The following is a 26,485-nucleotide window of genomic DNA, read 5'->3' as shown; positions in this document are numbered from 1 at the left end:
TGAATTGTTGCATACCAATTCAAACGGACTATACCACTGTAGCTCACAGAACTACTCTCATACTTCTGAATTTTACATTAGATCCATTTCGAAGGACTACACAAAAACCATAGATGAACTATGCATAGGCTGCTGCAAAACCACACAGCTTTGAAGTTGTAATGATTGCGTATTCAATCGGATTTTTTGATGAGATGTTCCGATTGATACCAACGGACAAATTGATTTCGAAAGCAGACTACCAAAGAAAACGTTTCTTATTTTTCCAGTTGCATTTCTATCAACTGAAGTGAAATAGACTTCTAACTGTCAGCCGTGATTGAATGGGAAGCATTGATAACATGAATGAGGAAAGTTGATAGAAGTAGATCTAGCTATCATAGTAGCTTTCTGAAAATTTAGCTATTGAAAGCCTTATGGAAAAAAATCAATGATGAAATTCATATCCCTAATGAATTGGTTAGAGGATCTTCAAACTTCATGATGTTTATGTGTTTTCTGAATAATTATTCAAGTCTACATTACAAGAAATAATTTTCTTAATCAATTGCAGTTCTCACTCCTATTCTCATGGGCAATACATACTATTATAATGTATTCTATTATGATTACGACTGGCCTGTTGATTTTGTAGCCTGATAGCTAATAAAATGAGCCATTAATTTTTTATTAGTAATGAGGCTTACTTAACTGGGGCATAACTGAAAAGTTACTCATTTATAGATAAGTCATACCAGCTTCTCGCCAATAATCCAACTTTAGTTACGCCTATAATCACCTCATTAACAACGAAAGTAAAAGTGGGACACCCAAAAACTGAACAATTTTCCACCTGACTCACTTGTTGAGGAACCATCAATCAAAAGCCTTCTAATCCGATACTTTTAATTAGCTACTCGATCAATAATCAGCACAATCAACTTAAACTCTAATAACGTTACGGTACAATTGTTTTCAGTTAAACATCGTACTGTAGTGGAATTCAATTCATACAGACAGCATTCCCCTATCAATAACATCATAACTTTTCATTTAACCAATGCTGATTGTTGAAAGTGGATCTTACAATAGTTGTATTACATTTTCCACTAAAAAGTGAAACGAGGAAACGTTATTATATTATGAGCGCTGTGATTGTGTTCCTACTGTTTCAAGTAGGCCTGAAAAGGTCGAATCAACTTGTTCCTGCGGATATGCTTGAAAGTATTATAAACCTAAACAGACCCAGAAAGAACCGCATTCGTGTTGTGGAGTTGGTGGTGATCTGAGCTAATAAGTTCTCAGGAGACTATTGTGATTGGATTTGTGCCATAAGATGATTAGGAAAACGGCGGTAAGTGTTTATTGGATATTTCAAGTGAAGTAAAATATTGTGAAAACTCTATTGGACAGTTTGTGAAATTGTTTGTTTGGACTGTTTTGTTGTGTTGGAATAGTTATAAATTGGAATATTATTGTAACCAAATAGCAAGAGTTTTTTGTAAATTTGTGCTCTCTCAGTGTAGAAATGAGATTGAGATGAGCAAAAGGGAAAAATGTTGAATTTTCAAACGTGAATGTGAGAACGGGAAGTGAAGATTATTGTGGTTTATTGGTTTCAAAATCAGTCGCCTCTCATTTCAATTTGATGGAGTATGGGTTACCTTTCCTGTTTTGATATTCACTTTGAGATAGGTTTTTATTGATTGTGTAGCAGCAGTAAGAATAGAACTCATATCAATACGTTTAATATGATTAGCCAGGATAAACTTATTTCCATTGGAGGATTGAAAGTTAAAAAATATTTCAATACATTTTGGTCAGGTTTAATGTAATAGTTCATCGTATTATATATTATGTTTTACTCCCAACAAAACATCAGATGGAGTTCCCAAAAATATTCTCAAATATTCCAGCTTGTTGAAACCAGTGAGTATGGAATGTAACATTACATTCTATTCAGACCGGTTGAAACACTATATGCAGTATGCACCAAAATGCAACAGGATCAAATTAAATCCTGAATCAGCCCGATGCATGGAATGATAAAAGTTAAAGATTGAAGTTTATCCCAATCGATTCAAGCCAGCGAAATTCTTACCAACAAATAATGTGGAAAAAGTCCTAAAATGATTTGAAAGATAACTGCATAACAAATCATAGTTAACGAGGTTGAGGATTCAATAATCATATGAATTTGACTACTCTACTTGAATTGAGATTTCCTCGGTTTAAAACTTTGATTATGTTCTGAACTTGGAAAAAAATTTCATTAGACAACGTATTCTCCGAATACTTAATGATTTTGATGAATATTTCTAGATAATGATCAGCCTAGCAGTGGTGCTATCTTATCTTATACTTGGGATTGTGGCAGAATACGAAGGGAGCGACGAATACAATTTTCCACAGTCCGAGGATGAGCCATTCTATTACGTAAGTAACTTTTCCAGTTATAAAAGTGAAATTAAAATACCCATTTTTCAATTCTAGTACATGGGTACCAGTTAATTTTCATTGGATCGTTAAACTATATCACCAAATCCATTCCATGAGATTCATATAAATTTTTAAAAATTATGAATTCAAATATATAATTACCAGTACATAAAAACCTCCATCAGAGTTTAGAACAACTAGAAATCACGAGGGTACACATCTCCACAAAATAAAAATAGTGGAGCGTCTAACATACTCATTTCATCACTTTTAATTTCTGAACAAAACAAATACAAGGCTCATTATTGATGCTAAAATATAATAACTCACTATTAAAAGTCCTGAAGTCTTGAACCTCTCATTTGTTTGTATTTGTTTTTCAATAATTTATTCTTGCACTCAGTACTCTACAAGATGCATCCCAATTACTTCACGTCTATATTGCTCAACAGTTGGCACCATTCATTAGATTTAATACCCATTTTAAATCCTGCTTGGCCATGTTTCAAAAAGAATAGTTATTACGCATAGGACAGTCCATATTTTATTTGCAGCCTCGTGCATACAGCTAACTAGTACAGTATGTTGTACATTTCATTTATATGGTAGCTAATTTATATATAAGGCTCCCACCTTGTAAATCAGAACCTTCCTGTGAAATAGGATATGTGATCATTTTTTAACAGCACTGATATGGATCAAAAAGAGGATCAACCTTCCGGTATCAGTAACCAACGATAAATAATCAATATCAATTCTTTATCTATTAACTTATACTATACTATCATCTATACCGAAGATCTTATAATGTTTTGTATCGAATTCGAATAAATTGTTTGTCAATGTGACTGTCCCAACATGAATTTCATAGTTAATCATCAGTCATAGATTTCCAAGACAAATCATTACCCACAGTAGGCTATTCAAAAAACAATTACTTGACAGCTACACAAGTTCTTCCGGTTGCAGTTGCCGTGTAGAGATCTTAATTTTAATAATATTGTCAGTCCAGATAACCTTATTAATATCCTGAATCAATTAGAGTGTCCTAATTCAATTCCTGTCTCAACTGTCCGACATTTATTCTACAACAACAATTTCTTCCCAAATGATGTTAAGTTTCCCACAATAGTTCAAAAAGCAATCTAGAACACTTAGCAGTGTGTATAATCTTTACATACTACAAGAAAAATTAATAAAAATAATATAAAAACTTGTAGTACCCTTTATTAAAAACTTGAAAATGACCTATGGTCAAAACTAGTAGTTAAAATATTATTATTTTTTTAATAAAGGGTACTACGAGTTTTTATATTGTTTTTATTAATTTGAATAAAGTAGCCCATATAGCTAAGTGAAGCGATTTTTCACCACAAGATAGTATGTCAAGATGATAATATGCTTTTTTCTTAAATAAACTATTAGAACGATCAAGAAGCTTTCAGATATAAATTGCGTTTACAAATCGAAATAATTTGTCAACATGTTAATACTAGAATGTCAGCCAAAGTCGCGGATAGCTATTAGCTTGAAGTTGAACGACTCAACTAAAATAACCAAATCAATTTGCTGTGGCCTAGACAAACAATAAAAGATCAAAGGAGAGAGGAGTCGCAGTCCGGATGGAAAGAAATTTTTAAACGCCAGATGGCTGAGTCTACAAATTGGAATAGAAGTTGTCGGACACTCTGGGCTTCATAGTGAGATTCACCCCATACTCTCAGCATTAGTTTAGGGTAAGAAGCAATGTTATACATAAGATAAGCTGACAATCAAAAGTTAGTCTCACTATAATTTAGCTCCATTACTTTCGATAACATAATAAGCATTTGTTTTTTATTTATTCTAAATTTAAGTTGACAGATTTGTTATTTTTTTATTCACTCGAGGTGAGATTTACTAAAATTGCTAACATTTCTTAAAAAAAATAGCAATGTTTCCCATTCAACTAATGCTAACAGTAGTTCAAAATGTATCTCACTATTATAGTTGGACATTGAGTGAGGGAGGAGCTTGTATGAAGTTGAAGAAAAATCGCTTGCTTTCCATTGGTCGGAACTGTCTCTCACAGAATGGTTGATGAACGATGTCCTGATTCGCATCGACCAATGAGAGGGCTTTCAAGAGTAGGCTGCTACAAAATGTTGGCTAGTCTGCTATTGGATGAATTGTTTACACAAAGAGTATAGTAGTACAGTATGAGGCTTATTGTATTAGGCGCATTGTTAGAATCATCAGATTATATATCAGATTCAGCTGCTATATCAAGAGAGTAGAAGAATCTATAATTCTCCTAACTGGCTGACATGGATGGGTCTGTATTCAATCGAAAATGCTTTTGCAAGAACTCGTTGTATTTTAAAATTGTAGAATTTGTTATCTCATCATTGACTTGTATAATGCGGGTATACGTTCCAAGGGATTGTAATGAAAATTTATTTATATTCCAGACCTAAATTTTTAAAATTTCTTGGTTCTCAACACTTATTTCTGCATCTATTTAGAATTCAAATCGGTTTTTTGACGAAAATTCTGCCAACATGTGAACACCCCCATGGAAATCAATAGTAATAATTTTACCCGGCTGGGAGAGTTCATTGAACAACATTTCAACATTCTTCCAATGGTGAACTCTCTCATCTCTCATAATAATCAATGATAATTATTCTCCTTCCGACGGGGCAGAGCTGATTGGGAAACATTCTGCCCAAAATGACGAGAAGGTGGTTCTTTCACACAAACCAATGGTAATTCTTTTTGTTCAACAGGGCAGGGTTTACTGGACAGCATTCTTTCAATAGTGAAAACTCCTATGAGAACAAACAATGATATTTTTTATTGTTTTCCATTGTAGTTTATTCAAGGGTCCATTGGCAAGGACCTCCACCCCTTTACTAGATCGATTATTTCAGAAATACAAAGTGTGCCAGAGAAACTTACTTATTTGAGAAAAATCCCGTGCGGTGAATTGGTCGTGTAGTGGGGCTGGAGGGGGCGCATCTGGAGGGGGAAGTTCCCAAGTTTACCCTCCTTCAAGTGAGTAGCCATCATGCTCTGGTCCAGAGAGCAGGGGGCTTTCGCAGTTGAGAGCTTCTTTTCTAATGGTCGATCAGTTGCTGTTGTTGCTATGCAACGTGCCTTCTGCGCTCGATTTGAAATTCCTCCTCACAGTCTCGTTCCTGGCCTTAATTCGATTCTTTCAAGAATTAACTCATTTTGGGAGTGTGTAAGTGTCGCATTAATCCAGGAATGGACTTCAACGAACCATCAGAACTCCATAAAATATCGAAAGAGTGAGGCAGTCAGTTGTGCATATAAAAATAGGGATATTGTATACTCATATAAGAAAATAAAACAATAACGAAAGTACTTTTGTTTTTATTGATCTTTCAAATAAGTAAGTTTATTCTGGCGCACTTTGTAACTGAGTTTTGATTAACTTGTTGTCGATTTAGCACGTGAATCCGATTATTTCAAAAATAGCTAAGTTTTCATTGATTTTCTGCCCGTTTAGCACGTGCCAGACTACAGATTCGACTACAGCGTGGCGTCGCCGCACACGGGGGATATGCACAATCGGCAGGAGCGCCGCTTCGGCGACGAGGTGAGTGGCTACTACAGCCTCATGGAGCCAGACGGCACCTACCGCGAAGTGCACTACAAGGCAGACCGCAAGCACGGCTTCACTGCAGTCGTCAAGAAGTACAGGAACGGGGTGCTCATTGAAACTTCGTAGAATATCGTCAGATTTAGACTCAAAGAGTGGTCCTGATTCTGTAGAACTCAAATAGTGACTCAATACTGACTCAAATATTCAGCCTGGTTCTGTATAAATTAAAGTTTGAAGAGATTTGATATGTGTAGCAATACTTATAATTATAAGGAATAAATTATAAGTATGCGAATATTGTTACAGGAATCGAGCAGAATTGGTGAATTTTAATAAATTTTCGTGTTCTTGTGAATAGTGGAGTGGTATGAGTTGTAAAGTTGTGGTAGTCAATAATATTATTCTCATTCAAAATTTCTACGCTCCTCAACACGAAGAGATTGGCGTTCCGTCTTACGAACGGATCTGACTAGAGACCGATCTCTCACGTGTAGACCAAACTGTAAGGACCAAGATAGAAATAGCCCATAATATGAAATATAAAAATTTCAGCCGTAAGTCCGGCTGAAGGCCGATCGCAGAAACAGCCTCAAGGCTGAAAATATGAAATTGTTATTATGCTGGACTAGCTCTGTGATGGTCTCTTGGTTTGATCCACAAATGAGAGATCTTCCTTCAGTCCGATCTGTCAGGAGATTGAAGCCGATATCCATGGAGGGGACACTTAGAATCAAAATCCCCTCTTATCAGATATATTGAGGCAAAAAAGTCGTTATTATTGAAAGAGAGAGTATGTATGTGAATTTTGGAAAGTGAGCATGAAAAAATGGATGGATTTAGTAAGCTAAGCTATATCATATCATAGAGTAAATAATACATTGTATATCGTTTCAACAATCATAAAGATAATACTTGTAGCAATCATTTTGTCTCTGATTATATCCTATGGAGAAACGTTAATATAGTAGTAGTTCAGTCCTTTATAATTAATTCAGAACGATCTATCACTTTTAGTTCAACAACTTTCATCTCATAATATGTGAACTGATTAGCTAGTTAATGAGTAAACTTAAGATTGCTCTTGGATTGAGTTAATATCTGACATTAAAAGTCACTTGTACTAATAAACGTTTATTTCACAAAATCTGGTTTAAGCCTTGTATTGGTGATATGCATGAGAGCAACGAGTTCAACCATCTAGCCACGGCATGGATCTTAAAAATCCTGATCAAAGAAACAATCCTCAACTCTCCTGATCCCAGAGAAACTAACATTCAATCATAAACTTATTTACATCCAAATAATATCTTGCATTATCAAAGATTTCTTCATTAATCAAAACAACTCACTCAACTATCAAACTAACATGCTAATTTTACAGCTCGGCTATTCACTCCTTCAGAAGCAATTAAAATTTAGATGATCTTGAACCTTAAAATGAATGTTTTCAAGTTCCAGAGAGCGAGCAACCGATCTAATCTCAATGATCAAAATTTAAATTGGCTACATGCTTTCCAGCACAAAAAACTGTAATAAACACAGATGAAAAATTTAAATTGGCTACATGTTTTAGCACGATAAAAAAACTCTTAACGGACGGTTGGTTATCACAAGCCGAGCGGACAGAATGAAAAATAAGCGAAAACTATTTTTGGGAGCTGCCCAAGAATGTCGTCAACCAATGCTAGTTGAGACATCAAACTGGATGAAGAAGGAAAATGTGGAGCGAATAGGTAAGTGAACAGCAGCAATCGTGATTAACAAATAAACAGATACGTTAGTGAGGTAGGATACGATCTTATTCATGTAAATCACTTTCTTATTCTTTGGTACCGGTATTTTATTGATGAGGATGTTATTCTTTCGGTATTCTATCCGAATCGTAGACTTGTGCGTGGAATGATGATGGAATGGAACTATTGGTTTTGAAATCTTTAAGCATAGGGAAATTGAAAGTTAGATGTAGCTATATTAGTTTTTTTCCTACAATACTAGTATTTCTGCTATAACTGACAGGATCTGGTCTCGAACTTGTATCATTCTAGCAAAAGTAAACAGAAGCACGTCATTCATTTTATGTCCAAGGGTATATTTATAATAATATACATTCTAATAAGGTATTTCGTCAGAGCTACTTGATCTGTTAATTGAAAAAAAATCCCATGATATCCTTCTCTTAAAAACTTCATTTTATAGAATACAAAAACAACTATTATCGGATGTTCAATCCATTTTCAAGTTTTTTTGAAAATGAACTATTTTTATCCCTTATAAACATTATTTATATAAAAACTTGAAAATGACAGCATCCGAACCTAGTTGCTTTTGTATTTTTCATGTATATTTTTTAAGAAGGGTACTATAAGTTTATTTTTTAACTAATAATTATACAATAAATTCTGCTACGTCATCCACTTCGAATGACTTGAATGGTCTATGAATAAATATGGCTCACACTAAACTGAACCACTGGATTATCCATTTTAGCGCATCACTAGACGTAGACTAGATGGAAGAATTGGTAAAAATATTCTGACTTGGGTTGAAAGATAAGGTTCAAATAAAAAATAATAAAAATATTTAAAATAATAGTTGGATCTGACATGAAAGGATTGCGAAAGTCGATCATTTGAGAAAGGTGAAAATTCTAAGAACAAGGTTTTAAACAGTAAGCAGAATGGATAAGATTTACAAAGATCACCACGGGAAAATTCATTAAATAAGCCTGGTTAAATAACCTTTGAAAAACGTTTTTAGAAAGTGAAACATTGTCGTAGGAGATTGTGGAATTGGAAGGAGAATTTTGACAGTTTATGAGAAAAAATTAGAACAGAGGTTATATGCATGTATGTGAGAGAGATAAAGTTTGTGAGTGAGTGAGGAGAGAGTAGCAAGTAGAATAATTTTGAAAGCTTTGACAGTAGGTGGATCAGCTTTATAGTGAGATTCACTTTAAACTATCAGCATTGCTTGAATGAGAAGCTCAAGTGCTACTTCATAAGGGATGCTGACAGCTGGTGAATGAACTCTAAACAGTAGAGCAAAAGTGTTGCCAATCAGTTTAGTGACCTCAATTGAGAACAGCTGTTGAATACTATCATAGGAGATTTGTTATTTTCATTTTGAGAACTATAAATTGTTGAAATTGAATGCAAAACACTCAAGAGATTAGTTGAAATTTTGGTTCAATGAGTTGAATAGTGGCAGAGTACTATATTTTTCTATTTCTATTCAAGTTGAGACTCATACAGACTATCTAATTTAAAAAAAAAACTTCTCCAAGGAAATTATAAATGGTTCCTTAATGGCTTCAATTTGAAAAGGAGAAGAGTTAACCGTAAAAATAAATAGAGTTAACCGAAATTATAAATGGTTCCTTAATGGCTTCAATTCGAAAAGGAGAAGAGTTACCGTAAAAATAAATAGAGTTAACCGAAATTATAAATGGTTCCTTAATGGCTTCAATTTGAAAAGGAGAAGAGTTAACCGTAAAAATAAATAGAGTTAACCGAAATTATAAATGCTTCCTTAATGGCTTCAATTCGAAAAGGAGAAGAATTAACAGTAAAAGTAGAGTTAACCGAAATTATAAATGGCTTCAATTCGAAAAGGAGAAGAGTTAACCGTATTAGAAGAAATCAATTTCTTCTATAGAAGAATTATATTCGAAGATATTCATTATTATTGTTCTACATACAGTAAACATTATTCAATGTATTTTCAAAATCATAATATAACACTTACAAGAATTCAATCTTTTAGTAGAAATTCAATGCAAATGAGGATATGTCTTTCAAAGATAAGAACATTACTGTAACATTTTCCCAAGAATAGCTTGAAACTTAAAAGTGAACATCACTGTGCTTTTTTGAAAGGTTGCTTTTGGAGCATAAACTAAAGAAAACCAATCACACACAACAATGAAACCTTAATATTTGCAATAAATAAATTATAGCAAGCCTTGTTGTCACAACTGACAATTAAAACAATGATTGTAAAGCCAATTAATTCGGTATAGGCTACATAAGTGAGAGAAATTATAATTTCGTAAAACTACAAGTGAGAAACATAGCAAATCATTTGTCTGGGTGCAAAGAGAATTTAAAATGAAGCAAAACCGAAACAAATGAAAGACAAAATGACAAAGCGTTTCAACAGCTGAACAAGCAGCTGCTCGGATATATTTTTGAAGTGGGAACAATCTAGTATTTAGCGCCAATGAAACAGCCACATGCCAACAATGTCTGAATATAACAATTATAATATTAGCTTCTGATATTCCCATAATTTATGGAAGCTATTTCAAGCAATTGTTCAATCTATGCTCGAGGGCTGATTGGATTTTTCCATTGTAAAGCCAGATAGTCTCTAATTTCTAGCTATTTTCATGTCTTGAAATAGTCCAATGACAGTTTTATTTGTATTAATTTCAAAGTTACTAGAAGAAGGAAAGAGTAATAATAATTTGCTCTTTCTTTATAAAATAGTAATTTATTCTTTGCAATAATTCAACAATTACCGAGATTCTTTGGACGCATCTACAATCAACAATCTACAATTATTCTATCTTCCACTAAAAATCATGCTATAACAAACAATGAGAAAGGATTGACTCAACTAGACCTAGTCATAGAATTAAACAATCTTGAAGTAAAAGTTTTGAACAATCAAAAGTATAGGTTTTCCCTGGCCCAGTTCAAAACAGTTATGGATTTCAAATTCATACAGAGGCGAGGAAAATAGAGGAGAAGAAGAAAGTAACACTCATCATAATTCCATCAATCCTCATGAGTAGCAGCAATCAAGACAAGTGGTCCGTTAACTTTTCATTAGAAATCTAATCAAAGCACAGAGCAGTTTGTGGTAAGAAAACGTGTGCACCAGTAACCACACTATAGTGAGCTCCACTTCAGACTGACAGTATTACTTATAGAAAACATTAATGCAGCCCATTTAAACTTTACTGACAGCTCAGAGTGAATCCCGCGTTAAAGTAACTACACCACTTGATGACATCGAATTATCCAAATTGATCGCGCCAGAGAAATTAAGGGGAATCCCAACCCCAAACGGAGCCGTAAAACACGAAGAACGCTGTAAAATAGCACTAAATGCACTGAACCTACAATGGTATTCTCTTCAAACTGGCAGCATTGGTTAAATAGGAAGCATTGATGTTATTCATGAAGAAAGCTGTCAGTTGGAAGTGAATCTCACTAAGAATCGACTTGAATTAGAGGCTGCAAATGGGGTAAGGAGGGGGGAGGGTTCTCAGAGGAAAGTCAACAGATTTTAAGAGTGATGTGAACCTCGATAGCTTCAAAATGTATTCAAAATCAATCGTATTGTGTGTATTATGGAGAATTGGATAATTTTCCTTGTGCTGAATTGTGCAAATTTCTCATATATCGTCACTCAACAGTAATGATATTCAATTTCTACTCAGAATTGAATGTACTTCATACATCTTAAAGCAAATTACTGTTTTTGTGAGTTTCTAGTCAAGACAACACTGTCTCCTAGTTCGAGACATACCGTAACGGCTCAAAACATTTCTCCAATGTGTCACGACAAATTCCTTTGTTAAGATTCAATGAATTCAGACGGATTCACGAGAGCTTGACTCATGAGAAAGATATCTCATTACCAAAGAAAGCTTGAAAGATATCATTGATGTAGAAGGAAGTGGAAATCATTCAAACTGAATGATTGAATCATATCATGATTCATGGAGCCAATGATTCTTGAATAAGTCACACATTGATGAATTAAAGAAATACTGTATATAGTAGGCTACCTTGAAAAAAGATTTTCGATGACAACATAAGCTGCTACTTTTGATTCGTCATAAGCTGCTAAATTCATAAAATCTCTGTGCTGTGGTCAAATAAATATATTTTAAATAAAAATAGAGCTCAATTTCTACTCTACTAACCCTATATTATTCTCTCTGGTTGTACAAAATTCTACTGAATAGAAAATAAAGGTTATTCTAGTGAAGTAGATAAGTTGATTGATTGAAAAAAAACACATAAATATGAATTAAACAGCTATTGTAAGTTGTGTTGAATCCTTGTTGTATGTAGGGTTGAATTGAGTAATATTTCCTGAGTTGAAAAGTTGATTTGTGATCAGTTTTCCACATTCTTCAATACAAAATCAAATAGATTCACCTCTAAGGTATATTAGAAAATCATAGCTACAATACACTTCGCAAGCACCAACGAATCTATATATCTTCTCTTCGTAAACGAGTCTATACTGTACTCTTCGTAAATCCAATTCGATCAACGTTCTTCGACCTCAAACAGCTCTTCTCCAAGTAAAAATGATCTAGCAATTACAAAATGCGTCAATCATCGTCACATTATCAGTTAACTTGTCAAAGAACACCTGGCTTCGACCCTCATTAGCCATTTATGGACAGTGACTGATCTTTTTAATATCAACGGTCCGTGCGTTATCATTAGTTCCTATTCAGCTCTGATATACGATTTCCTTTCCATCTCCATTGTTGTTTAGGATTAATAAATGTTTTGAGACCACTCTCAGGTGAGTTTCTATAGTATAATCCACTTTGTAATGCCAGCATTGGTTTAATGGGGAGCATTGATGTTAGTTACAAGAAATGCTGATAATTTGATGTTGATCTCACTATATATAGCAACAAAGATGATTATTATTTTTTTAGCAAACAAAAATAACCAAGTATTGATTTGTATAGTTGAAACAAAAAAATAATGTTTTTATTTCAATAAGTAAACGACAGTGAATCTTTCAAGTAGATACATATCATAAACTGGATGAAAACAGATTTTTAGAATATATTGTCATTCTAGGTCTTTTTCATAGATACTGTTCCTTCTTTCGTGCTTTCATTCAGCACTCTACTATTTACTGCTACTGCACTTCTACAATTGATGCACTAGATCGAGTAAATCCCATCAAAACACAATTGTACAAAATACGAATATGATACAAAAAATGATAATGATACAATAATAAATTATATAATGGAAAATATATGATATAAAGAAAATTATATAATAGAAAATGATACAACAAATTCGAAAATTCTACAGTGGGATCTACTTCAAACTGTCAGCATCTCTTATAAATGACACCAATGCTTCCCACATAGCTAATGCTCAGAGTTTTGAGACGACCCCACTGAAACAACACATTTACCGATCTTTGAAGCCTATAATGAGGAGAAGCAGTTTTGCAACATTCGCGTTCTGAGCTATTTAAAAAGTTAATTAGGATTTTGAAAGAAGAAAAAGGAGCTCGCTAACTTGAAAAATAGTTGACTGAACTCTACATCCGGTGAGCTTGCAACAAATTTGTCACTGTATTTCGTCACTTGTCACTGATTCTCATAAACAAAAAAAAAAGTTAAAAAATTGCACAAGTTGTTATTCATGTGGTTGTACATTTAAAATTGGAGGCAGGGTTCATTCACTGTAGTGGCCCATTCATCATTCATACAGTTTTCACAAGTCCATCCATAGTAGAAATTCATTCATCATTGATACAAAATATTCATTCATCATAACTCAGAATAGTGAATTCATCTTTCAGTCATCAAACATTTTTTCGATTTCATCGTGATCCTAATTTGTAAGGAAACCTGTGAAGAGTTTTTGAATGATGAGCTATTTTATGTCTAAAACTCCTTTTCAAATTCAAAAAAGAGACTTTCGAAACATTCGTCAAATGTTTGATAAAGTGTACAAATTGGAAGACTGATCAACATTATCATTGGAATATTAAGTTTCTAAAAATAGATAATGGGGTACAGTTATGTAACACAATCACGTCTGTTTATTAAGATATCATTTCGATTATTTATTCACTCATTCAAAGAATGAGTAGGCTACACTCTTCTTGAAAAGAAAAAGTCCTGTGCAAACTACTGTCATTCCTGGTCAATAAAGAGAAAGGATGAACACGCAATATGGCGACAAAACTTGTGCTAATATAATTGGCTGAAGGGATGGAAGCCTCTGATAGGCCGAGAGCTTCGCTACGACGTAGGCTTGCGATTGGTTGCATGGTTAGAAAGCCACGCCTGATTTGTTGTACTGCACTCCCACTTATTATGAAGGAAGACAAGAAGCTTATTGTCACGGATAGATTCAAGCCATTGGAGCAGAATTTGGGTAACAATGGAGAATGTCGAGAAGAGTTTTGAAGAATCTTATTTTCAGTTTTGAATAATTTAATACAGGGACATGATTTATACACCTTGGAAGACCAGTGATTCTCGATATTTTCAAACAGACTCCATTATGGGTAAGGAAACATACCAGAACTTGAGAATCAATGATTCAATTTTCAATATTCTGTGATTGTATATTTCTATAATGGATGGATATATTCGACGAATACTCCAAATGATTAAATTCAAAGAATTTTTCTATTCTTAATTGAATAAATATGCTATGTTAATCCTTCAAATTTCTCCAATCAAAGGAATTCCAATTGATCAAATTCGATTGGAATTAGTAATTCCTACATTAAAAAAAGAACTGCTTGTGAACGTAGAAAATCTATGTAGATATCTGGAAGTTTGTTAGATCTTCTCTCCGAAATAGAGTTGAACAAAACTTGTCTTGGAGTAATGAGATCCAACAATAAACACAGACCGAAAATATAAACAAATACAAACTCAAACAACACACCACTAGTGTAGGGCCAGCAATCAATTAAAACACTCCATGTGTGTGAACTCGTATTATAAACATTTTTTCGTTTCTCAAAGAAATTGGTAGGAAGTAGGTCAATGAGATTATTACCTTATCTGCGCTCGAATAAGAGTAACGTAAGGTTGGTCCTCCCCAAAGTGGGTGACCAATTAATTCTATTGAAATTTATTAATTCTACTAACATTGAATTGAGTTATTGAGAATTTAAATACATTGTATTCGATATTTTGTTTGATTTTATGCATCGAAAATCATCCTCAATGATTCCAACCCCAGATCACATCTCTAATGTTGTATGGATTCATGCTTTATTCTTCAAGCTTTATATTTTTGTGTCCTCTACATATTCCGTCTTATTTTTTCCACTTCTAGTCCTTCCACAATATTTGAAATCTTTCAATTTTTCTCATCTCCTTGTTCTCTTTCTCCATCAATTTCTCAACCCTTACATCACTTCCTCTCAAAATCTCATTTTATTCCATTGATCATCCGTCCGTTTCTCAGGCATTTGAAGTTTGGTTAATGATGTGATTGTGATGCATGGGAGGCAATGAAATCCGTGATTGGAATTGACGGCGGAATTTAAGTATCGATCAAGTCTGCATTCAATTCTATCTAACACGAAACCAAGAAGTTCTTTGAAGTTGCTGTAAATCAGCAATTAAAGCTTGAACTTGAAAGACCACCTAAGTTGAGAATTAGTTGAACGTCGATTTGTTTCAACTTCGGTCTACGTTTGTGACGTCAGAATTAGTTTCAAATCTTGACGTTGCCATGTTGTGAATCATTGGATCTAGGGAGTGATAGGTATTTTTTTCTATCATTTTTCGTTTTTTTCCATTTGTATTTATACAATTTGCATTGTGAAGGAGACTTATTTGGGGTAACCCATTGTCTCAATTGTGAATTAATAAATAGATAAATGAATTTCTCCATGAAATATCGTGAATAGCTTACAATATGATTGAAAATTCTTCATAATATTAGAATCAGTATTATAATTGATAATTTTCAATTTATTTGACCGCATTACATTTTTGTATATATAATATGTAAAAAAGAGCACATAGAAAATGAGAAAAAGTGGCGAGAACAAAAATAGCAAGAAAAAATAGAATGAAGATAGCAAAGAAAATTATAAGAGAACAACGATGAAGACAATTTGATGATGATACTGTAATATCAGTAGAGAAACAACAGAAGAAGTGAGGAATATAATGAAAAGAGATATCAGGGTATTTGGGGAGAAAAACAAGAAATAGATGGTTCAGGAGAAAATACTACAGTTGAGAGATTTGAGAAAATTATGAGTCTCAAAGAGGGGAATAGGAAGAATGATGAAGAAAACCTCAGAAACAACTAATAATATGGAAGGGTATAAAGAAAATCGAAAAAAATAGGAAGAGTGTTCAAGAAGAGAAGACAATGACTCACAGATGAAGAAATGATTACAGCTTGATAAAGAGGTATAGAAAAACAAAGTTTATAAAAATATGTATTAAAGATTGAGATAGAGGATAATAATAAGAAGACTTGTGAAATTATGATTTATATGGAAGAGAAAATGGGAACAGGACACAATAAGAGGATAAAAATGATGAGGTGAAGCAGGGGAAGTAGTCATGAGAAACTATTCAGAAATTACGTGAGAAAATCAGGAATGAAACAGCGAATGATCGGAGAAGTATAAGAGAAAAGGTTTCTCAAAGGTAGAAAACATCGAAGACGGCAAATGGAGACGGCAAAATAGAGGAATAATTCGGTGTGAGTTGCAGAGCAGAGTCGCGAAAATGAAGTGAAGACCAAGAGTATAAAAATGGGATAAAGTATGGCTGTTATTATTGAGCACGGAGGTGAAGAGAATCAAAACAAGAGGAGAAGGAAAACAGAAAAATAAAAGAAAATGCTAAAAGTAGAAGGAGCAAGATGAACGGAAAGAAAGTGATCTGAAGACTAAAATCCAGATGAAAGATAAGGTAATGATGGCAAAGGAAGAATATTGATAAAAACATCAAGATAACAAAGAAGTACAGTATCTGCCGCATCCGATACAAAAGGTAAATTTGAACGACTCGAATTTGCACGTAGCATAGAACAAAAACCACGACACAAACAAAAACAAGTCATCAAACTCGTCAAACAAGAAAAGACATAGAATAAATCAACTAATCTACACTTCAACAATGAGCCTCAACGCTTATTTTCCCATTCCATTCAAAAACTTTTTTCCTAATTGCCATTCCTTCATTGTAGTCTTGCCAATTCTTCTACATATATCAGTAATGGAAGAAAACTTATAGCCTACTTCTTATCTGTATTCAAACGATGAAGGATGACTGTCACATGTCATCTAGAACAAATGGTGGAATTAACGAGCATTAAACTAAAACTAACCCAACCTAACCTGAAAGAACCTAACCTACCACAAGATAAAACTATTGTACAATGTTTCCTCAAGTAATAAGTTTGTTTCCCATGGAACATACCACTATAATAGCCTTTTATGAGTGTTTCATGAATCAAACAACAAAAGCTCTGATAAACTTATCTATTTTTCCGATTTATATACGTTGTTCACACACCCCACAAGGCAAAAATATCAAGATCATTTCCTTTGAGAGTAACTGGTTGATGTAACGTCGGAGATTTCTCTTGAAGTAAATATCTTGGACATTAATCACTGTTGACAGTTTGTATGCTCCACTCAATAATACATTGAAGTCTGCTGCAAGTTTTTGCGACAATTGTTATGTTAGTGTTGTTTCACACTTAGTGACAACTTGTTTCATGTAATGCTAGTACCAGATCATAATCACGAAAGCGATCTCTTTTCTTCATTTTCTCAAAAGTTCTATCGGTTCTCTAACTAGTAGCTCTGTGAACAGTAGACCTCGCGCAGTTATAAACCACAGCCTTCTCTTATACTTTTTGTTAGACTAAATTCTGTCCTACCTTGTAATGTCGGCGAGATATCTATGTGAAAACGGCTAATGGCTAATTTGGCTGTTTGGGTTTGTGTATCGACAATGCTAATAATCTATTGTGATCAACTACTATCACTAAAAGCTAATTTCCTACAAGTCATAATAGCAACTGTTCAGCCCGAGTTGAAAGCAGAGAAAGGTGGAGAGAAAACGCTAAGCTAAATTGAGTTATCCTGTTCGGGACTCATGGAAATTAATTCAAAAATGCAAATCTCAGAGCTAATATCGAAAACTAGGTTTATTGCTGCCTGCATGAAATGAAAATGGAAGAAACATGCAAATCAATAAAAATATGAATTAGCAAGAAATTGAATTTTTGTTAATAAATAGTTAACACATTTTAGTAATGGTTAAGATTTATTTGTGAATTCAGTGGCCTTGAAAGTTCAAGCAAGTCAGATATTAGTATGGCATCATTCATCAGTTGGTATCAGTGGATATTAGTTATCATCCATTAATCTATATTCTATGATCTACGATAAAGTTGTTTAAATGCCATGTTAGTATATTTTGTATTCATGAATAAACAAACTGTGACGATTTGAAATCCTGGCTGACTTGATGTAGTGGTAGGTTCAAAATCGGCGAGATTTTCACAATAACATTATGAAATACAACACATTAACTCTGTTAGTCGACGGTATAGTTCACTAAAAGCTCTCGAAGTAACTGGATGTATCACATATCACTTCCTAATAACTCTATTTTTTCCAGTGGAGATTGACACATAACACAATAATCAAAAACACTACTTTGGATGATACCACTCCCGAATGAATGAACCAACTACCGTTCTGGCTTCAGAAGTGGATCAACCTGTTGATTTAGAATCACAAATCGACGCACAACTTTGATAAATTTCTTGATGATAACTCTGATTTGGAATCAAGAAACACCGCAGACAAGTTGATGATAATACCTATCTCCCAAACTACACCAAATTCATAATTTTATTAGAACTATATTTTTGTAGTTCCACCCTTTTACAACTGCATACTCCTAAAACACTTGAATTCTTTAATAAATGTAATCCCTAATATTACTCGTATCATCTACGTTTCGTGAATTTCCCCACACTTATTCCAGGTTGAAACTGATAATTTAAAAAATATTTCTAAACGTTTCCACGATTAAAACTATTGCTAGTACATTTCAAATTCCACAATAGTACATACACAATTTCATACTTTGGGTATAAATTTTGCGACTTTTGCCGGCTTCAACAATCACATGTTTGACACTTTGTAGCCGTAACTTTAGTTCGTGGAAGACCCGACAGAGCGCTTTTAACGAGAGAGAGACAGTAGCAGTTTTCGAAAGCTCATCCTCTCGGTTGAAGAGCCGTTTTAGAACTGGACGTCTATAATTTCAACTCACACACGCACAGCGACAATCTGTTAACACACACACACATACGAGCAGTCAGCTGGCAACGTGTCTCAAGTATGCACATGCACGGGCAACTTAACCTGTAAGCAGACTGCAAGTTTGAAATACCTTGGTAATGAGCTTGGTTCATGGGGAATGCCTAGGATTAATTTGAGATGATTTGTACAGCTCAATGCTAATAGCTGATTTATTTTCAGTAAAAATTTTTTTCTATCCAAATCAATTTGATAGTTTTCCACTTGTATGCTATTTGCAGAAGCTACTAGCTCTGTACTTGATTTATCTAGATATTCTATTGACATTGCCACTGTTCAGGAGTTGAATAGTAATGCACTGCTGTTGTCTTGGGAGTTATAATTCAATTACTGTGATTCATTCGTCTAATTAGAGAATTGGGAAACAAAACCAAAGACCAAGCTGCACAAAACCTCAATAAAATTCATCTGCCGTGATAGGATTCAACGGGATCAATGAACGAATCTGACGTTAATGCAATGACGTCATTTTTGGCTGGTTAGTTGGATTTCAGTGAAATTGACCCAAATAAATCATATTATTTCTCAGTTATAATTTGAAGTTCACTAATAGATGAAGGAGAATTTTTTTCTTAGCTTCATTTATATTTTTCTGAGGTATTCCATAACATTGAAGAGATCTCTGAGAATCAATTCGAGTGGTTTATTTGATATTGACCAGACAAGCATACTTACAAATCTAAAGCATCCCAGAGCAAGATTTATGAATAAAAACAAATTGAGTTTGTCTACCTTCTAGGTTTATCTAGGTATCTAGGTGTATTAGGTAGGTGTATCTACCTTTTAGTTTTACCAACTTTTAGTCATTAATTATAACTGGCTGTTTCTGCAGCCAATTATTTGTTTTCTTCCTATAATATCAACATTTACTCAAATCATTTTTTTAATCTGTATTTTTCTCAATTTAGTTTAATATAATATCAATTTTCATAATTTAGTTTATCGATTTTAAATTCAGCGAATTACGTCAGGCCCTCACAAACACAGGCTTAAGCCTACATGTGAGTCTCTCATAACGTAAGGGTATATATAAATGTACTGTAACTGTACTGTATTATTTGTTAATTGTGAGAATAAAATTTAATTTGATTTGAAATTTGATAATTTGAGATTATGTGACTCCTTAAATATACAAATTAACAAGGGATTGATTCATTCAAAAATAATTGTTCTCAAGCAATCCAATTATTAGCCTGTTATATAATATATTATGGGGACCTCTATGCTGGGTCGCATTGAAAAATACAATCATTTCAAATTTTCAACATTCAAACATTATTTTGCATAAGTTATCAAACATTTATTTATTAATTCATTCATTTAAACATAGTGGAAGTTGTGAATTTTTTAAAATTAACGCTTACATGAGCTAGAAGATCCTATTTGAGTAAAGTTATAAGATTATGATGATGGAAAATGAAAGGACCTTGAGCTTCGAATGGGCGGGAATCAATAGTTTGGATGGCTCAAATAATTCAGTGAAGCCGACTCTGGAAGAAACACATTGTTAAAAGCACAGATTTCATAAGAATATGAACTCCTCCAGTTCTAAGGTTACTTTATCTCTATCAATGAGAAACTAAGCTCAAATTCAACGTGGAAGTGGTGCACTTATGAGAACAGATCTCTTATCAGCAGGATAGAAGTTGATGCCAGATGTATAGTTACACGACTCCAGCCAACTCGACAAACAAATAAATTAGAAGAAAGCATAACACACACATAAAGCACTTTGGGTGACTTATGTCCGGCTGGACAGCTCTACATGCTCTCCATGAGCATCGGTTATCTACAATATATCTATACTCAATGTCCACATTTGTAGTTCATGATACTCTCACCAGAGTGATCCACTACAAGGAGACTAACAAGACCTTAGGGAAGAGTACGGAGGAGCAGGGAATGATGACGGAGAAGCATGGAGAAAAGGAAAGAGACAAGAATGAGAAAAGGAGAAAGGATTGGAAGAAGAAGCAATAACGATGGATCAGAGAAGAAGTCCACTTCTGCAGTTGATTCTCTCACCAGATTCTCTCAACTTCAAGGATCGTACGAAAGATGGATGGTGGAGGAAAAAGTAGGTGAAGAGAATTAAGATGAATAAAGAAAAGAAGTGAAGAAAAATAAAAAGAAAAACTATTGGGAAAGGAAGCAATGAGTGAACTACGAGAGAGGCAAAGAAGAAAGATAGGCTAATGATGCAAGGAAGAGGAGAAAGAAATGTTTCAAAAAAAGAACGAGGGTTATAAGACGGAAAATGGGAGAATTGGAAGTGGAAAATGAAGTTATTGTGATGATGATGATAAATTGGATCAAAAGGAGACAAAGAATTGGATAGGAGGACATTTAAAAGAGACAGAGGAGGTAGGGGATGGAAAAATGAGCAACAGAATAGTGAGTGTGATGAAGTGGTGGAATAAAATTGAAAAATAATATTTTGAGGAGCAGAAGAGGTTGAAAGTTGAGTTAGGGAGAGAGAGAGTGTGTATGTGAAATTAAAAAATATAAATGAGATGAATAACAGCTATGAGATGATGTGGTGTGGTGGAGTAGAGTAGGAGAGAGTAGTACGAGTGATGTACTGAATTACTGAAAAAATGGTATGAAATTGGAGATGATAAAGAAATGGAATGAGCAAGAAGGGAAGATTAAGAACAAAATGAATGGAAGAATGGGGAAGTAAAGGGGAAGAAAACATTATTAAGAAGTAAATAAAGGTAAATAAGAAAATCAGGAGGTAGTTGGGGAGTAATAAGGGAATGACGAAGATGTGCAGAATGAAAATTGATAATTTATAAGGATGTACTGTAGTAGAAAATAATGGATAGCAATAGATCGAGGAATGCAAGTCAAAGAAATAAGAAGTTATAATGATAAAAGGTATAAAATTAATGACAAGGGCAAAAACAAGAGGAAGATAAGTAACACGAAATAAAATGATGAAGAAGACAAATAAGACACAGAAAAATATAGAAGAATAGTGAGGAACAGAACGGGCTCAGCACAAAGAAGAGAAACTCTCCCATTAGACCAAGAGAAGACGAAAGATTAGAAAGATACAGGGAATAACAAAATGGAAAGGAGAAGAGCCTATTTTCCTATATCTGTGGCTATACCGCTGTGTGACATACGACTTTTCAATCTTCACTATGACCCCTCTGCCATAAAAACATGAGCCATTTCGCTCTCAACAACTAAAATCGTCATAAATAAGTCTCGCAACAAGATTTTCCAGCCATCTCATCGATTAATTTACGATGTGTTATCAGTTGAAGCATGTATTTCTGTGATGACCCAATTTTTTCAAACTTATTAACCTACTTGGCATGTTGGGTAGGTCAAATGTGTTGGGGAAGGTTCTGAATTGTTATATATAACCTCATCATCTATAAAATTGTTACCAATGAAATAGTAACAATTCAAGCCCTATTATGATATTATCATCCATTACAGATTATCATAAGTAATTAAAATGATTGAAGTTATTCCATAGTTGGACACCATCGTTACATCCCACAGTCAGAATTATGTTTCTTCAGTTCTTTTCTGGTGATTTTTTGTATTTTATAGTTCGCATTTATAAATTGATAATACATTGTAGTAACACTGAATGTAATTTTTTGACATGTCTCATATACTTAATATCTGAAGGGATTTCCAAAGAGGTTATATAATATACTGTATTGTTTTGATTGGTTTTGTAATTTGAATAAATGAATAAAAATTAAAATATCTATTTGTATTAGTGAGATTTTCCATAACTATTCATCGAATTGGAATTATAAAAATTGACTACCTGGAAATAATGAATAATATCATTTTATAATAACAATAATAATGATCAAATAATAATATAATGAGTTATTAACAGTTTCATGTGAACTGTTGGGAGTTTGAGAGCAACAATTGCATGAATTTAGTGAATGCTTTTATTTTATGAATACTACTTTTATTTTACAACTGAGAACTTTGACCTGATTTCATGAAAAGGTTTTGAGAAATACTTTTCGATAAATAACTGGGAATATCTTATATTTTTTCGATGGTGAATCTTTAGACGGAATTCCCAAACTGATGCTGTCAATTGTCCTATTAATATTGGTTTTATTTCATAGTTATTGTAATGTGTAATTAGGATCTTATAATCGTAATATCTACGCTAGGATCATATGCAGCCTGCAAATTAAATAGTTTTCAATAGGAACTACCTAGATTTCATGTCCACCTTCTAGTTAATTTCCTATTGTTCTGTATTTGAATTGCTAGTTGGGCAAATCAACTAGCTCCATCAGAAACAACGTCAACGTACTGTATTTAACCAGTTTCTCTCTTAAGAGCAATGTTATAATTCGGAAAAAGGGCTGAAACAGGCACTTCGTTCTAGCGTGTTTCGGACGCTATTTTCCAACCGATAATCATGAAAATGGTACCAAATTGTTCAGAAAGATTTGGACATCTGGCGCCGTACCGCCAAATTCCAATTTTCCAACTATAAAATGACTTTAAAATTCGATGAACTTGGAGAAATTTGGCAAAGTTTGACGTTCAATAGGAAAAAATTGATAAGTGATATCAAAATTTGGCGGTACGGCGCCAGATGTCCAAATCTTTCTGAACAATTTGGTACCATTTTCATGATTATCGGTTGGAAAATAGCGTCCGAAACACGCTAGAACGAAGTACCTGCAAAGAACTCTGAATCGAGAAAGCTTCAATTCCCTACTAGCCTTTCGAAAAAGTGTGGTCGAACTCACTAACACAGTCCCAACTTCTATGATTGTGAGTACACACACTCACACCGGAGAACCGGAAAACTGGTTTTCGGTTGTCGAAGCAATTGATTGTTTTTGTTCAATGAGATAATATTGCCTGTCTTCTTGTCTGCGCTATTGTGTTTTATGTTATATACTATATTCATATAATTATGCTCTATTATTCTATATGCTTATACAGTAGTTTGACATCCATATTATTATTTATTCCCATTTCATTTCAATATCACATAAAATCTGTACTATATTCTATTTGTACAGCTATTTTGGAGACATGGTTCATTCTTCTCTCATCGAATTCTTTATTATCCATGTTGGGCCATGCATGGCAATTCAAATTCAACCCAAGAACTTTACATGAAACTACCCGGGAAAAATTTAGTTTTGGAGAGATCAAGTTTTACATGTTTTTTCTTATACTGTAATTAGAAAACAACCAATCATTCCTAAATTCTCGAAAAAGTAAGTTATTGGATAATATGAATGAATGATAGTTCATGCTTCAACGAAAATTTCTGCAATAAAAAAATACTTTTAGTATACTGCAAGATTTCCAAGATAAGCCAATTCTCTGTTCACTTTTTTTTTATTTACATTTACTTTCTTTGAAGTGGTAATAGGGTACAAGTATTCAATTGGAAGAAAGGTGAAATGCAAAAACTAATGTACAGTATGACACTGTACATTGTCATTGTACAGGAGTGGTAACGTTGGGGGGGGGAGATTGCGCAGACTGCGTCCTTGTCATTGTAGTGAGGGGGGGTTTCCAATAGGGTCAATATTGTAACGACTGACGATCTTCTTGTTTGGAATGTTTTCTGAATCGTGCAGAATCACAAATACTTTGCTTCTGAATAAAATTATGCTTATATGAATCATAACTTTTTTTGGGTTTAGGCGCCTGCTGGCGCCTGCGCGGTAGATTCTATTAAATTCATAATTGACCAGAAATGAATTCGATTGTTTATAAAATAGAAAAATAGACAGTTATCAACTGTCCATTGTTCAGTTGTTTACAGGCCGTTGTACATGGTGATCTGCACTTGTTTTGGTGAATCAGGAATTAGGTACTTCTCGTAATATTTGCTACCGTATATTAGCCCAGTTCTGAATCGTGCTAATACAGTCACAAGTACTTTGCTTCTGAATAAAACTATGCTTATGAATCATTGTAGCGTTATAATATTTAGCGTTGTTGTATGATTTGAATTGTTGTGCCCTGTTAATTATTTATTTATTTATTAGATTACCACAAACAATATAATGATCGGGAAAGAAAAAACAGGTTATTGCCCAAAACTTTTTCAATTTCCTAATTCAGTTTCAAATTGTGCAAATATTATACATAGGTTATGTCCATTTCAATTTTCTACACCAAATCACAATCTGAGAGTATAGATTAGAATAAAACAAACAATTTTAAATTTTGATAGATTGATAGTAAAACTTTTGTAAAAACATGAAAGAAAACTTTAAATTCACAAAATAAAGAATAAAACCATTTAAATTTTGAGCTCGAAATATAACGTTCACCTTAGCTATATAACAGCTGTTTCATGTTATCATGGATAATAAAAACCAATTTGATTCATTATATTATTGGAATCATTTTTTGTTTGTGATTTTCCCTGATAATATACATAAATACATTGAAATATTTGATCCTGTACTCCAAACATATTATTACTGGAAAAATTAATTCCTATCTAGAATCAAAATAAATATATTTAAATCTCAAGAATGAAGAATCATGATTTTTATTTGTCTATGCATAAACCTTTTATTAACAGCCTTCAGCACTTACTGTAGGTATCTATATAATACTAGTCGTCAGGCTCGCTTTGCTCGCCATATCCGTTTAGCCAGACATTTAGTCTGTACCCCGACTGGATCGTCCTAACATATGATAAAAATGCACAAATGAAAAATGCAGGCGAGCGAAACGAGCCTACTGATCTCATTCTTGGAAAATCCAGTCGGGGGTCCAGGGGAGCGAAGCAAGCCTGACGGCTAGTAGTAATATAATATTCCCAGGAATAGCTCTGATTGAAGTAGCAGTACCCAATCAATTTTTCCTCGATAAATCAGGACCTCCTAAATAGGTATTTATCCTATATAGGTATATATAGGATATATCCTAAATAGGTATTTAGGAGGTACTGGATAAATTGGTATTTAGGAGGTCCTTGATAAATGCATTTCAATCTTCAACTTGGTGCCAACCTAACAAAGTCAACTCAACTCAATGCCAATCTGAAAAAAAATTAATTTAATTACCAGAACAACTGTTTCGAAGAGGAACAGAACAACTGTGATCTCTCTAGATTATAGTTCTATATTAACATATGGTATGGACATTTCAATTATAATTCTAAGATATTGGAATAAGAAGAATATACATGCTAAAAGACGAACTTTAAACCCTTAAAAACCACCCTTAGAGTTAAATATCGCCAAAAGATTTCTTAGTGCGCCTCTAAAGGGCCAACTGAACATACCTACCAAATTTGAACGTTTTTGGTCTGGTAGATTTTTAGTTCTGCGAGTGAGTGAGTAAGTCAGTCAGTGA

At 33.6% G+C, this 26,485-nt stretch overlaps 2 protein-coding genes across 5 annotated transcripts in view; one reads left to right on the top strand and one right to left on the bottom strand.

Moving 5' to 3' along the window:
• The window catches only part of LOC111051634 (four and a half LIM domains protein 2), a 276,721-nt gene that overhangs the window by 224,626 nt on the left and 25,610 nt on the right, over window positions 1–26,485 (bottom strand). For 2 of the 4 annotated variants that reach the window (XM_039437941.1, XM_039437945.1), the window contains exon 1: window positions 18,253–19,069. The exons of the other annotated variants lie outside the window; for them this stretch is intronic. The gene's annotated coding sequence lies outside the window, so the exon portion shown is untranslated. Of the gene's footprint in view, window positions 1–18,252; window positions 19,070–26,485 lie in introns of those variants that run through there. 4 annotated transcript variants of the gene reach the window in all.
• On the top strand, window positions 1,237–7,172 carry LOC111059951 (cuticle protein 19-like). Its single transcript, XM_022347578.2, has 3 exons — window positions 1,237–1,333; window positions 2,302–2,415; window positions 5,933–7,172. Exons 1-3 carry the CDS (start codon window positions 1,316–1,318, stop codon window positions 6,152–6,154), a joined length of 354 nt encoding a protein of 117 aa, XP_022203270.1. The 5' UTR covers window positions 1,237–1,315; the 3' UTR covers window positions 6,155–7,172.

Source organism: Nilaparvata lugens, chromosome 11, assembly GCF_014356525.2.
Source record: "Nilaparvata lugens isolate BPH chromosome 11, ASM1435652v1, whole genome shotgun sequence".
Lineage (NCBI taxonomy): Eukaryota > Metazoa > Arthropoda > Insecta > Hemiptera > Delphacidae > Nilaparvata > Nilaparvata lugens.
This window is presented reverse-complemented; position numbering and strand designations above follow the sequence as displayed.

What these genes read in the sequence shown, in the direction of transcription:
- LOC111059951 (XM_022347578.2), top strand. An exon ending in AGGATGAGCCATTCTATTAC is followed by an intron (nt 2,416 to 5,932) that starts GTAAGTAACTTT and finishes CTGCCCGTTTAG; the next exon opens with CACGTGCCAGACTACAGATT.